The sequence below is a fragment of the Eptesicus fuscus genome, chromosome 23, assembly GCF_027574615.1.
Source record: "Eptesicus fuscus isolate TK198812 chromosome 23, DD_ASM_mEF_20220401, whole genome shotgun sequence".
NCBI lineage: Eukaryota > Metazoa > Chordata > Mammalia > Chiroptera > Vespertilionidae > Eptesicus > Eptesicus fuscus.
Window position 1 is genome coordinate 26,191,547 of NC_072495.1, and position 12,923 is coordinate 26,204,469.

The window sequence follows — 12,923 nt, forward strand, 5'->3', positions numbered from 1 at the left end:
TGCTTATTTGTGACTAATAACAGCCAGGCAAATATTAATGGGGCTATCACAGTGTCCTAGGATGTGTTGTCATAAAGCATGACACATTAATTACTACTCTGGAAAATAAACCACTCAAGGGTGTTTGAAATGGCAGCAGTAATCTTGGAATATATACATTTTTTGCTCCCTATGCTCATTCGCTAATCTACTGAATTATACTTAACAGCATTCCACTGAAATCAATGACTGGAGCCCTTCAGTGGAAGATATGGAGCTATGAGTGGCGGGGGGGGGGGGGGGAGGGTAGGAGGGAGGGGCAGGGAGCCTTGGGATTACTCATCACAATTTCAAGTGGCCCCGTGTGGAGAAACACGGCTAAGGGCAGCTGGGGACTCTTCTTTCTCGGCTGCTGCAGAGGGCAGGGGAGCAGGTCTAGGGCCTGGGAAAGAAATACCTTCCTCAGTGGCAGGACTTCCCCACTTCCGGCCACTGATGGTTTATTTATTTATTTTTTAAAATATATTTTTATTGAGGTGGGGGAGATAAGAAATCAAACGAAGGACTTGTATGCATGCATATAAGCATAAACAATGGACGCAAAACTCTGGGGGGGGGAGGGCATGTATGGGTGTGGGGTGGGGGGGGCAATGGTAAGATATGTACACATATAATACCTCAATAAAAAAAATGTCAAAAAATATATTTTTATTGATTTCAGAAAGGAAGAAAGTAGGAGAGAGATAGAGAAGTATCAGCGATGAGAGAGAATCACGGATCGGCTGCCTCTTGCAAGCCGCACCCTGGGGATCAAGCCTGCAACCTGGGCTGGTGCCCTGACTGGGAATCGAACCTTGACCTCCTGGTTCATAGGTCGATGCTCAACCCCTGATGTGGAGAGGCACAATGTTTTATCCAGTCGCTCAGGCCTATAGTGGCAGCGCTGGGGTTAAAATCCAGGCCCATTCACCAGCAGCCCTGAGGTGGTTGTGGTTGTTGGTGGTGGTAGAGGGTTCTCTTTCTAAGTCACCGTGATTCTCCCTACCTCCTGCTTCTGCCTCTTCTCCTCCACCAGGAAATACAATGACATTAGGTCCCCTGGGGGCTAGAGAATTTGTAGGGGACCCAAGGCACAGGGTCCTCTTGGAGGAGGAGGTCATGTATTCACACACAGGCTTGGAGTTGGTGTGAGACTAGCTCTCAGATGGCGAAGAGGCAGGGAATAGGAGATTTGATTGGTGGGGACCCAAGTCCCTGGAGGGTCCTGAGGAGCTGGAAGGAGGCAGAGAGGGGAAGATAAGAACAGAGAGCCCATTTTTCCAGGGCTCTGAATGGGTGGCCACTTACATGCCCCGAAATGCATTCGATCTCATGCAATAAAACACCTCGTCCATTGCATCTAGGGGAAGTCTAGTTTCTTTCCTACCTAGAGATAGGAAAAGATTCACCTGGTGGTATTTTGGAGATGCCAGGAAAACTCCTTTTGGGTGACTCCAGCGCTCTCTGTTGGTTTAAATGAGCAACTGCACTGTCCAGCCAGGTAGAAGGTTCTCTATGTGGCTAAATGAAGCAGGGAGGAGAAAAAGAACTGTATCAAGAACTGGTGAATTTAGGGGTGCAAAGGGAACAAATCTCCCTCCAGTTATATGAGCGAATCTAGATAAAACCACCTCGCGCCAAGCCTGCCATGCACGAGGCTCTTGGCGAGGTTCTGGTTGTGTTAGGGTCAAGATGGACTCCATCTGGGCTGGAGAGATACAGTCATGATGTTGCTCCAGGGTGGGGCTGGGGTTCCCCTCCCATGGGACTCTCCAGCACGCCAACTTGCTTTTGGGACCAAGATCTGAAAACCCTTTGCACACAAAGGTGTAAACAGTGGATAATCGCTTCGAGCAGCAGTCCACAAGGGCGTGGGGAGGAACCTCAAGGTATCAATAGTGGTTCCTTGGCCCGGTCTGCGTGGCTCAGTGGTTGAGCGTGGACCATATGAATCAGGAGGTCATGGTTCGATTCCTGGTCAGGGCACAGGCCCGGGCTGTGGGCTCCATCCCCCAGTGTGAGGTGTGCAGGAGGCAGCTGATCAATGATTCTCTCTCATCATTGAAGTTTCTCTCTCCCTTCCTCTCTGAAAGAAATAAAAAAAATATTAAAAAAAATAATTGTTCCTTGGCAAACAGAGTCCCACAGTTAAATACGTTTGTGGAGGGTCCTTTGCTATGCTTTCTTCCCGGGGTTCACAGTACACGCTGTGTATTAAAGGCTCAGAGGAGTTGTGTGGTAAAGAAACTGCCTTAACGTTGTTTAATCCGGCATTTCACAGGCCTCTTGGACCACAGCATCCTTTTCTCTTCCTAGAATATCTATTATGATCTTAAATAAAGCTTGTTGGAAAGCTTAGGGATAGAGCAGGACAATCAGGTGTTTGTACCCTTTTATTTTTATTTCATTGTGAGAGGAACACTCAGCATGTGGCCTGTCCCCGTCACAGATGTTGAGTGTACCATGCACTGTTGTTGACTTCTAAGTACAATGTTGTGCACAGACGCCGAGAGCTTATTCACCCTACGTTACTGAGACTCTAAGTATGCCTACTGATGAGTAACTCCCCATTTCCCCCCAGCACCCGGTACCCACCATGCCAGTCTTCAGTTTTATGAATTTGACTATTTTAGATATACATTGGAATTGTGCAGTACTTGTCTTTCATATACTTAACTGGGGTTCAAAAAATGAACCTTTCATTGTGGTATTTCAGCCAAAGGGCAAATGAGTGTGGGTCAATACTAGACCCTAGAAATCGCTGACGTTGACATTACCCAGAAGACAGCTTCTGCTGACTCCTTCAAGTTCACCCCCCGGCCCTGCAGCCAGCTGGTCTCTCTCACCCCTAACTCACCTCTCCTCTCCTTCCAGGCAGACATCTTCTCAGGGGCCATCTTCATCAACTTGGCCTTGGGCCTGGATCTGTACCTGGCCATCTTTCTCTTATTGGCCATCACTGGCATTTACACGATCACAGGTGAGTTATTCAAATGACTCGACTCAAGCGCAGTCCAGGGCTAGGCACTTGGGAACAAGGAAAGGGAGTAGGGAACAAGCTGTCTTCTCTCGGGGGGGGGGGGGGGGGAAGAGACACACCCAGGAAACAGGTCGAGGATGGGGGATCTGCTTGGGACAGTGGTTTGGGAATCACAGACCCTAGCAGGTTATACAGGCTGCCCCAGGAAACTCCAGGGTTGGCTGCAATAGTCAAGACGGCTTCTTCCCGGAGGCGGGGCAGGGCGTGGCCTTGCAGGTGGTGGGGAGAACTTGGCTAAGTTGGGAGAATCAGGGAGGGAGTGCCAGGTGCAGGGACAGGTGAGAGCAAGGAATGGAGGCAGGAATGGGCATGATGCAGGGTAGAGAGCAGATGCTTTTAGTTGGAGGAGGGTAGTCAATGGGAGGTGTGTGTGTGTGTGTGTGTGTGTGTGTGTGGGTGTGTGTGTGTGTGTGATAAGTTCTGATAATTCAAATGAGGTCACAGGGCAGGGGCCCTAGAAGCCAAACAGAGGTCTTGGAATCGATGTGACCGGGACTGGGAGGCACTGCGGGGAAGAAAGCAGGGAGTTACAGGAAGACTGTTTTAGAGGAAGACTCGAGAGGGGACAGGAGAAGCTGGTGACATGCGTAACAATTGGGGGCACCTCTGAGGAGGTGTTGCTCTGCCCAGTCCAGGGGCCAGGCCCAGTGAGGGAACTTGCTGCTCAGCTGGAGCTTCCTATGAGCTTTGGGGACAAGAAGTACGTAGATGGTCTGGGACTAGAGTCCACATACAAGTAGCCCTTTAAATGTGTCCCTTTGGCAATGTCCCCAGACGTTTTGCAGAGATGTCAGCTCTTTGCTCTTCCCTGCCTTCATTTGTGGCAGATGCTTTTTCTTTTTCAAATATATTTTTATTGATTTCAGAGAGGAAGGGAGAGGAGAGAGAGAGAGAGAGAGAGATAGAGAGATAGATAGATAGAAACATCAATGATGAGAGAGAATCATTGACCAGCTGCCTCCTGCACGCCCCACATTGGGGATCGAGCCCGCAACCCCGGCATGTGCCCTGACCGGGAATCGAACCCTGACCTCCTGGTTCCTAGGTTGACGCTCAACCGCTGAGCCACACCGGCCGGGCCAGATGCTTTTTCTTACTACAGAGGAGCCATCTCCTGGCTTAAAAGGATCACATGGAGCTCTTCCCCCTCCAATAGGGAGAAACATTTCTCCTTTCCTCAAGGTCTTCCCAGCATTTCTGTGACGAAGTGGAGATGTTGGATCATGCTGGGTAGCAGACTGCTGTCACAGGACAACAGGAGGAAGGAAGGAATGGGAGGCGGGTGACTGGGGGGGGGGGGTGTTCACACCGTGTGCAGAGCGAGGCGGGCAGCAGAGGGGACAGGAGGCAGGCTGCCTGGTTGCTCTCCTGCGTGAGGTCAGATACATTGTCTCCTTGTCCGCGCAGGGGGCCTGGCGGCTGTGATTTACACGGACACCTTGCAGACGGCCATCATGCTCGTGGGGTCTTTCATCCTGACCGGGTTTGGTAAGTGGGGCTGAGGAGGCGGGGAGGCCGAGGTAGAGGCCCAGGGAGAGAAAATGGAGTCCAGGGTGTCTGCCTGCCTTTCCCAGGAGAGTGGTCCAGCCCAGAGTGGCCATCACTGTGGGTGTGCAGGGGGCACCTCCCTCAGCCGTGGAGGTCCCAGGGTGGGCCTGGCCCGGACAACACCTGTATTCCCTGCTAGATACCCCCTCTAGATACTCGGGGCCAGTGGTCCCCACTGTGAGTCTGTGATGATGCAGTCTCCTCTCCACAGAGAAACTGGGCCAAAAAAAAAAAAAAAAAAGGATAAGACTAAATATTAAATATATTCAAATGTGTCTTAAATCTCAGGTTATATCTGGTCTACATTTTGGTGTTAAATGTGCTTTCTTTTATGAGTCGAGGATAGTGAGTGATTATTTTCTTGCGTATGTCCTTATTTGACAAAATTTTTAAAGCTCGGCCACACTCTATTGGCCCCTCTCCCCGCTAATGTGGTAAAATGGTATCTGTCTGTGGGACCCTAAAGGCAAGGCTAGAAACCCTCGCTCTAGAGGCAGTCGGTATGGGAGGATAGCAAATGCATTGTATTCTGAGGGGGCCCAGGTTCTCGGGGTGTCCTGGGAAGCCTCTGATCTGCCTTCTGTCTTCTAAGAGCTTCCATTGGGTTTTCCCCAGTGGTGTCCCCCCCCCCCCCACCCCAGGGCGGGGTGGTGGGGAGAGTAGAGGGGGGTGTCTGCAGGGCAGGGACTGGAATGCCTTCTTCAAGGACACAGTCACCAGGGGGCCGGGCTCCAGGCTCCTCGCCCAGGCTCTGCTCATCCCTGCACTTGGCTGGGACCAGGGGTGGCAGGGCCTAGTCTGTGTCTCTAGGTCTGTGTCTGGGGTCCCAGAGGCCACTGCTGACCGTAGGGGGTGAGGGGGACAACAGAGTTTTTGAACCTGGTTCCAAACCAAGGTCTTTCTTCCAATAAGTCAAGGGCCTTCCCTGTGTAACGATGCTTAGGGTTGGAGTCCTTTCACAGGTCATTGCTTTGGAGCCTCAGAGTAGTCCCTGAGGAGGCTGGGCGGGGGTAAGGATGACAAAGCCGAGGCCCACAGGGTGACTTGCCCAAGGCCACACGGAGGGCTCTGGCTGTGGGGCAGGACCTCTCGGTTTCTTGGGCATCCCCCCAGGAGGCAACTGCTGTGAAGGGTGGAGAGTTTCTGGATGCTGATTTTTATTACTGATGTTTTTCAGCTTTCAACGAAGTGGGAGGGTATGAGGCCTTCATGGAAAAGTACATGAACGCCATTCCGACCAAAGTTTCTGATGGAAACATCACCGTCAAGAAGGAATGCTACACCCCCAGGAACGACTCCTTCCACATCTTCCGAGACCCCCTCAAGGGAGACCTGCCGTGGCCTGGCCTCGTCTTTGGGCTGTCCATCCTCGCCCTGTGGTACTGGTGCACAGATCAGGTACCCACACTGGATGTGCAGGGGGGACAAGGTCTCCCCCGGGGTGCTGCAGGAACTCCTGGCTGTCTGTCTGTCTGTGGCTTGTGGGGTTGGGAAAGGCAGGGCCGGGCTCACGTGGTCTGGGGGTCACTGAGCCTTGGTAACATGCGAGTGCCAGGCCAAGCACCCAGGATGTGGGGGAGGGGAGCTGGGGTGGCCAGAAGGCGTCAGGACCTGCACCTCACCCGGCCTTTCCTGCCAGGTCATTGTGCAGCGCTGCCTGTCAGCCAAAAACATGTCTCACGTGAAGGCGGGCTGCGTGATGTGCGGGTACCTGAAGCTGCTGCCCATGTTCCTCATGGTGATGCCAGGGATGATCAGCCGCATCCTGTACACAGGTGATGCCTTCTGCTGGACTCAGTGGCCACTCTCCTCCATTCCTGGCTCTGAGCCACTTCGAAAGCCCTGTAGCTCCCTGCTCCTTCCTCCTCCTCCTCCTCCTCCTCCTCTCTCTTCCTCCTCCTCCTCCTCTTTCCTCCTCCTCCTCCTTCTTTTCTTGCCATGCATTGCCAAGTATTATTGGTCTCCCTCTAGACAGTGAGCAACTTGTGGTCACAGAACCCACAGAATTGCCTTCCCTGGTTTTTGCAAATTCTCTGAAGTCATGATCGGCCTGCAGCTGTAGCTTCTTCCAGCGAATAGCTGCTCACTCCTTGCTCAGGCCCACACAGGCTGTGGAAGTGTGTACGACGTCCTTAATGTCAGGACTCCAGCTCATCTCCAATGGCCTGCTGCTCTGAGCCCTGCTTCCTGGACCATCTCCTTGAAGGAGCCCTGAGTTTGCACGTTGCTTTCTAGGGTGACAGATTCTTTCTTGGTCCTTTCTTGGCCTCTCAAGCATTGCCATTGTGTTTTTTTTTGTGTTTGTTTTTTTTTAAATATATATTTTTATTGATTTCAGAAAGGAGGGGAAAGGGAGAGAGATAGAAACATCAACGATGAGAGAGAATCACTGATCGGCTGCCTCCTGCATGCCCACACTGGGGATCGAGCTCGCAACCTGAGCATGTGCCCTGACCAGGAATCGAACCGTGACCTCCAGGTTCATAGGTTGATGCTCAACCACTGAGCCACAACGGCTGGGCGCCATCGTTTTTTGTTGTTGTTTTTGTCAGTCATCAACAAACATTTATTAGCTACCTGCTACAAGTGTATCATTTAGGACTGCTGCTTATAGCACTGATTCATCTCAAAATTTTTTTTTTTGTGTGTGTGTGTGTTATGTCCATTCTAATGTAAATTTTGTAAAATATAATATAAATGTTATGAAAGTTTCTGGAATTGTCTTCAGGTCTCTAGATCATATTTCTTCCCCCTCCCAGGCCGCCTCCTTTCTATCTCTTCCCTAGATTTTCTACATCTTGGAAGTATGACCCAACAGCCCTTCCACGGGGGAATTCCCTCGGTTGTCTGGGCATTCAACCCTTTTTGCAAGAGCTGCCTAAAACAAGCTTTACAATTAGGAGCCTGAGTCACTGTGATCTTTGGACAAAGAAGACCATGGCTCCTCCTGAGCTGCAGGGTAGCTAGCTCAAGTCCAAGGAGGGTGCCCCCTCCCTTCCCACTCTGAGCATTTCTTTGCTTCCCCCTCCTCTGCCTAGGAACTGTCTCTCCTCCCCAGTCAGAGTTTGGAGATGGTCAGGACCAGCAGGGCAGGGCATGGCAGCGAAGAGATCTGCACTCTTTGTGGAACCATTTCAGGGCCGTGGGCAGGAATGTCTTGTTTGAAGCCTTGTCTTAAGAAAGTGAATTTTGCCCAGCCGGTGTGGCTCAGTGGTTGAGTGTTGACCCATGAACCAGGAGGTCACGGTTTGATTCCCGGTCAGGGCACATGCCCAGGTTTCGGGCTCAATCCCCAATGTGGAGCGTGCAGGAGGCAGCCGATCCACGATTCTCTCTCATCATTGATGTTTTTATCTCTCTCTCTCCCTCTTTCTACCGTTCTCGGATATCAGTGAAAACATATCTTTAAGAAAGAAAGTGAATCTTGAACGTATTTCCCTGACGTCTGCTCGCTGACATGGCTCTTCATCTCTCTCCAGAAAAAATTGCCTGTGCCCTCCCCTCGGAATGTGAGAAATATTGCGGCACCAAGGTTGGCTGTACCAACATCGCCTACCCGACCATGGTGGTGGAGCTCATGCCCAACGGTGAGATTCGTCCCCACTGGCGCGGTCTTTCTTGGGAGGCTGATTGGGCTCGGGCTTCCCGTGGATTCTGTGGGCCTTCTGGGCAAGGCCATTTCCATGCCTGGAGGCCAGCAGGGAAAGCCTCATGCCAGGTGTCCTCAGTTTTTGAGTGGGTCTTACCTTGTGCCGAGGAGGCATAGGACTAGGTTGGCTCTCAGACCTGGGACTGGTCTGTTGCCAGTCAGGCTCGGAAAGGAGATGATCTGAAAACGCGTTAGGGAAAAACACGGCGTCTCCACGTTCATCTGGAAGGTCTTTCGAAGTTCTCCCACAGACGTTGACATGACGGCTTGAATAAGTGGACTTTTCCCTGGAGAATGCATGAAAAACATGGAGAGAAAGGCAAGGCGTGGTTTTAGCTCTAGAGTGAGGACGTTTGAGGCAGTTGATGGATGGGATACAACCTCTCACTGTAGAGAATGTGTTCTCCTAGAAGATTGAGAACATAGAGCCCACTTTGGTTAGAGTTTTGGGGTAGACCTGTGGGGTTACTTTTCATATTTCATAAGGAAGAAAAATCTAATTCTGGCTCTAGAGTGCAAGCTTAGTTAGGTTACGGGGACTCAGGAGATCCAAAATTCAAAGGTATTGGCCAGGAAAAATTAGAATAAACTTCTATACAATTTTATTACTGAAAGAAAATGTAGAGAGCATCCAATCAAACCTCTTCATTCTGCAGTTGGGGAAACGGAGGCCCACAGAAGGAAAGTGACTTTTCCAAGCCACACAGCAACTCAGGGTCTGGCTTGTATAATTCTGCTCAAGGCTGGAATTGAGGAATTTGAGATGGTCTTTAAAAAAAAAAAAAAAAGACTGGATGCATGACCTTGGGCAAACCATTTGGATTCAAATTCTATAAACGTGGGAGTAATACTTAACTATTCCACTCAGCTGGGCTGCTTATTAATTAAGGTTGCAATTAGTAAGAGTCACATGGCTCTTTTATTTTACTTTTTTATTTTTTTGTTAATCCTTGCCAGAGGATATTTCCCCATTGATTTTTAGTGAGAGTGGAAGAGAGAGGGGAAGACAGAGAGAAACATCGATGTGAGAGAGACACATCGATTGGTTGCCTCCTGCATAAGCCGTGACCAGGGCCCGGGCCGGGAAGGAGGCTGCAACCGAGGTACGTGCCCTTGATGGGAATCGAACCCGGGACCCTTTGGTCCACAGGTCGACCCTCTATCCATTGCGCCTAACCAGCTAGGGCAAATCCCAGTTTAAATATTTCTGCTCTATCATGCATCTTTTGGGTTAGAGATCTTATGAAAGTCCGCTCAGATGGAAACACACACACACACACACACACACACACACACACACACACACACACACACACCATCACCGCCATCACCGCCATCATCCAACTGCAAAGTGTTAACCTCATATATATTTTATTCCTACCTCCTTTTTGACTGCTATGGGTTTCCAATATAATGTAAAGCCACAGTCCATTCCTTAAAATGTCTGGTTTTTCTGGAGGGATAAGTCAAAGGCCAACCGTGACATGACTTCAGAAAGCAAACAAACATGTTCCAAGTGCAGAAGAGCTGAGGTGCGGCGTGGACCACTCAGAACCCCCTTCTCTTCCAGGACTGCGAGGCCTGATGCTGTCCGTCATGCTGGCTTCTCTCATGAGCTCCCTGACCTCCATCTTCAACAGCGCCAGCACCCTCTTCACCATGGACATCTACACCAAGATCCGGAAGAGAGCAACCGAGAAAGAGCTCATGATTGCAGGAAGGTCAGGGAAGCTCCCACCTGCCCCCACCAGGGAAGCTGGGATAATTGTAGGGTTCCCTCAAGCCAGGGAAGATGGCAGAGGCTTGGGGAGCGTGGGAGCAGCCCCCTGTGGCTCATTATATTTTCCTTCCAGTGGCATCGGCTCTGAAACGCCCCTCTGGAGGGAGAAGTGACATCAGGGACCATCTAATCTAACCCCCAATTTATCAATGAGCCAAACGAGTGCTTACTATTGGCTGATCTATTTGCCCACAATTTGTTTGACTATAGCTAATCCGTATCCCAACCTGGCAAGATCAGTGATGCTATTCCCAGCGTACAGTGAGAGAAATGGAGGCTCTGAGCGGTCAAGCAAGGTGTCCTATGTCACAAAGAGAGAAGAGCAATTTGAATCCAGGACTGTCTGGATCCAAAGTCCACACCCCGTTGTTCCCACACTCTACTGCCTCTCAAAGTGGGATCTCTTGTGGTAGCCGCTGGTTTAGGTGGCGATTGAAAGTCAAGTGTGTTTCACTTATAGGTACAGATGACTTTCTCGAGGAGGCAGAATATGGGAGAACAAAAGCCTCAAGAATGAATTTGCTAATGATGTTTCCTTGCTGTGGTCACATTGTGTGTGTGTGTGTGTGTGTGTGTATACACATACACACTAGAGGCCCAGTGCACAAATTTGTGCATGGGTGGGGTCCCTCGGCCTGGCCAGTGATTGATCGGGGCTGATCGGGGCCATCTTGCCCAGTCCCTATTGGGGCTGATGGGGGCCGGCTGACCGGGGAGGGACCAAAGGAGGGCTCCAGGGCGTGTCCGGCCCTCTTGCCCAGTCCTGATCAGCCGGACCCCAGCACCAAGCTAACCTACCAGTCAGAGAGTCTGCCCCTGGTGGTCAGTGCGCATCATAGAGACTGGTCAAGCGGTTCACCGAACATTAAGCATATTACACTTTTATTATATAGGATTAGAGGCCCAGTGCATGAATTCGTGCATGAGTGGGGTCCGGCCAGCCTGGCCATGGGGAGGGGACATGGGCGGTTGGCCGGCCTGCCTGCTGGTCGAACTCCTGGTCAAGGGGACAATTTGCATATTAGCCTTTTATTATATAGGATATACACTGAGTGGCCAGATTATTATGCATTCAGAGATCATAATAATGTGGCCACTCAGTGTATATGTATTTATTCATGTAGAGCCAATTGTTGACACTATTGCGGGGGCTTTGCTTTCAGAGTGTTCATCCTGGTGCTGATTGGCATCAGCATCGCCTGGGTGCCCGTCGTACAGTCCGCACAAAGTGGGCAGCTCTTCGACTACATCCAGTCCATCACCAGTTACTTGGGACCCCCCATCGCCGCTGTCTTCCTGCTCGCTATCTTCTGCAAGAGAGTCAATGAGCACGTAGGTAGCATTCGTGTGCAGCCGGGAAGGCCCTTTCTGGTGCAGAAATCCCCACCCGGATGTGCCTGCTCTGAGGGAGGGATTCTGTTTTGCAGCGCCCTCCAGCGGGAGTGGGTGAGCTGCTGAGGGTTTGGGCGGGAGTGCTTCCGTGTTCTGCACTCCGTGTTCTGGCTCCAGAGGGCCTGGAGCCATCTTTTCTCTCCCCTTTCTTCTCCTCCTCTGTCGCTCGGAGTGCACAGCTGCCTTGTGTGTGCAGCAGTTGGTAACCCACGGTTTTCTTTCCCAGGGAGCCTTCTGGGGACTGATCATAGGATTTCTGATTGGGGTGTCCCGTATGATCGCCGAGTTTGCTTATGGGACCGGGAGCTGCATGGAGCCTAGCCAATGCCCCACGATCATCTGTGGTGTGCACTACCTGTACTTTGCCATCATCCTGTTTGCCATTTCTATCATCATCATCCTCCTCGTCTCCCTCTGCACCAAGCCCATTCCCGATGTGCATGTGAGTACCCACTTGGGAAACCTGTCCTGGCCTTGTTTCACATGTTCAGGCTGCAATGCCCATCTTGCTGGCCCTCGCTCAGTGAGACATCACACACTCACATGACTACACAGTGCATCCTTGCCAATGGAGTCGTGCAGAAGCATACAGGACAGGAAGCTCAGCGTGCCGGCTGCGCGGTCTCAGGCATGTGTCTTCCGCAGGAGTCCTCAAGTGCTCTACATTTCCATCCAGCGGGTCTTCTCTGAATCATGCTCCCCAAGGGACAGCTCAGGTGCAAGGGTATGAGGTCACCAGGGCAGGTACAGGGCTACACTGGCTTAGATGCCCATGCCCCAGATAGGAACTTATATTTCTTTTTCTTTTTTTAAAAATATATATATTTTTTATTGATTTTTTACAGAGAGGAAGGGAGAGGGACAGAGAGTTAGAAACATCAATGAGAGAGAAATATCGATCATTTGCCTCTGGCACACCCCCTACTGGGGATGTGCCCACAACCAAGGTACATGGCCTTGATCAGAATCGAACCTGGGACCCTTGAGTCCGCAGGCTGATGCTCTATCCACTGAGCCAAACCGGTTTCGGCCCTTTTCCTTTCTTGATGCACATCTCTTTGTTCTCCCAGCTCCGTGGCCCGAGACCCTGTTGGGATCTCCCTGGTGACCTGTTCTGCTTCCTCCACAGCTCTACCGCCTGTGTTGGAGCCTGCGCAACAGCAAAGAGGAGCGGATCGACCTGGATGCCACCGAGGAGGACATCGATGAAGCCCCGGAGGAGACCTTTGAAATAGGTGAGTGCCTTCATCAAAGCCCAGATCTCTCTCCTAGAGGGGCGATGGGAGCGGGGTGGGGAGGTGTGAGAGGAGTAAATGGGTTTTGGGACATTCGCTCAAAGCTTGCAGGTACAGAGGAGGAGGGAGGTACAGAGTCATTGCAGCTCCCTCATCCCTCACAGTGTACGGCCTTCAGTGAGGAAGGGTGGGTGAAGAACCTGCCACCCTGACTGGATCTGGGCATGGCCATGGACCAGGGAAGAGTCAGAGCTCTTCTGA

General features: G+C 51.2%; 1 protein-coding gene across 1 annotated transcript in view; it reads left to right on the forward strand.

Moving 5' to 3' along the window:
- SLC5A1 (solute carrier family 5 member 1) overlaps positions 1-12,923 on the forward strand; it is a 40,409-nt gene that overhangs the window by 24,717 nt on the left and 2,769 nt on the right. The window contains exons 6-14 of the mRNA XM_008142391.3: positions 2,893-2,998; positions 4,466-4,546; positions 5,784-6,004; positions 6,246-6,381; positions 8,086-8,193; positions 9,826-9,976; positions 11,199-11,367; positions 11,654-11,869; positions 12,557-12,662. Coding sequence (XP_008140613.1) covers positions 2,893-2,998; positions 4,466-4,546; positions 5,784-6,004; positions 6,246-6,381; positions 8,086-8,193; positions 9,826-9,976; positions 11,199-11,367; positions 11,654-11,869; positions 12,557-12,662 — 1,294 coding nt within the window. The remainder of the gene's footprint in view (positions 1-2,892; positions 2,999-4,465; positions 4,547-5,783; positions 6,005-6,245; positions 6,382-8,085; positions 8,194-9,825; positions 9,977-11,198; positions 11,368-11,653; positions 11,870-12,556; positions 12,663-12,923) is intronic.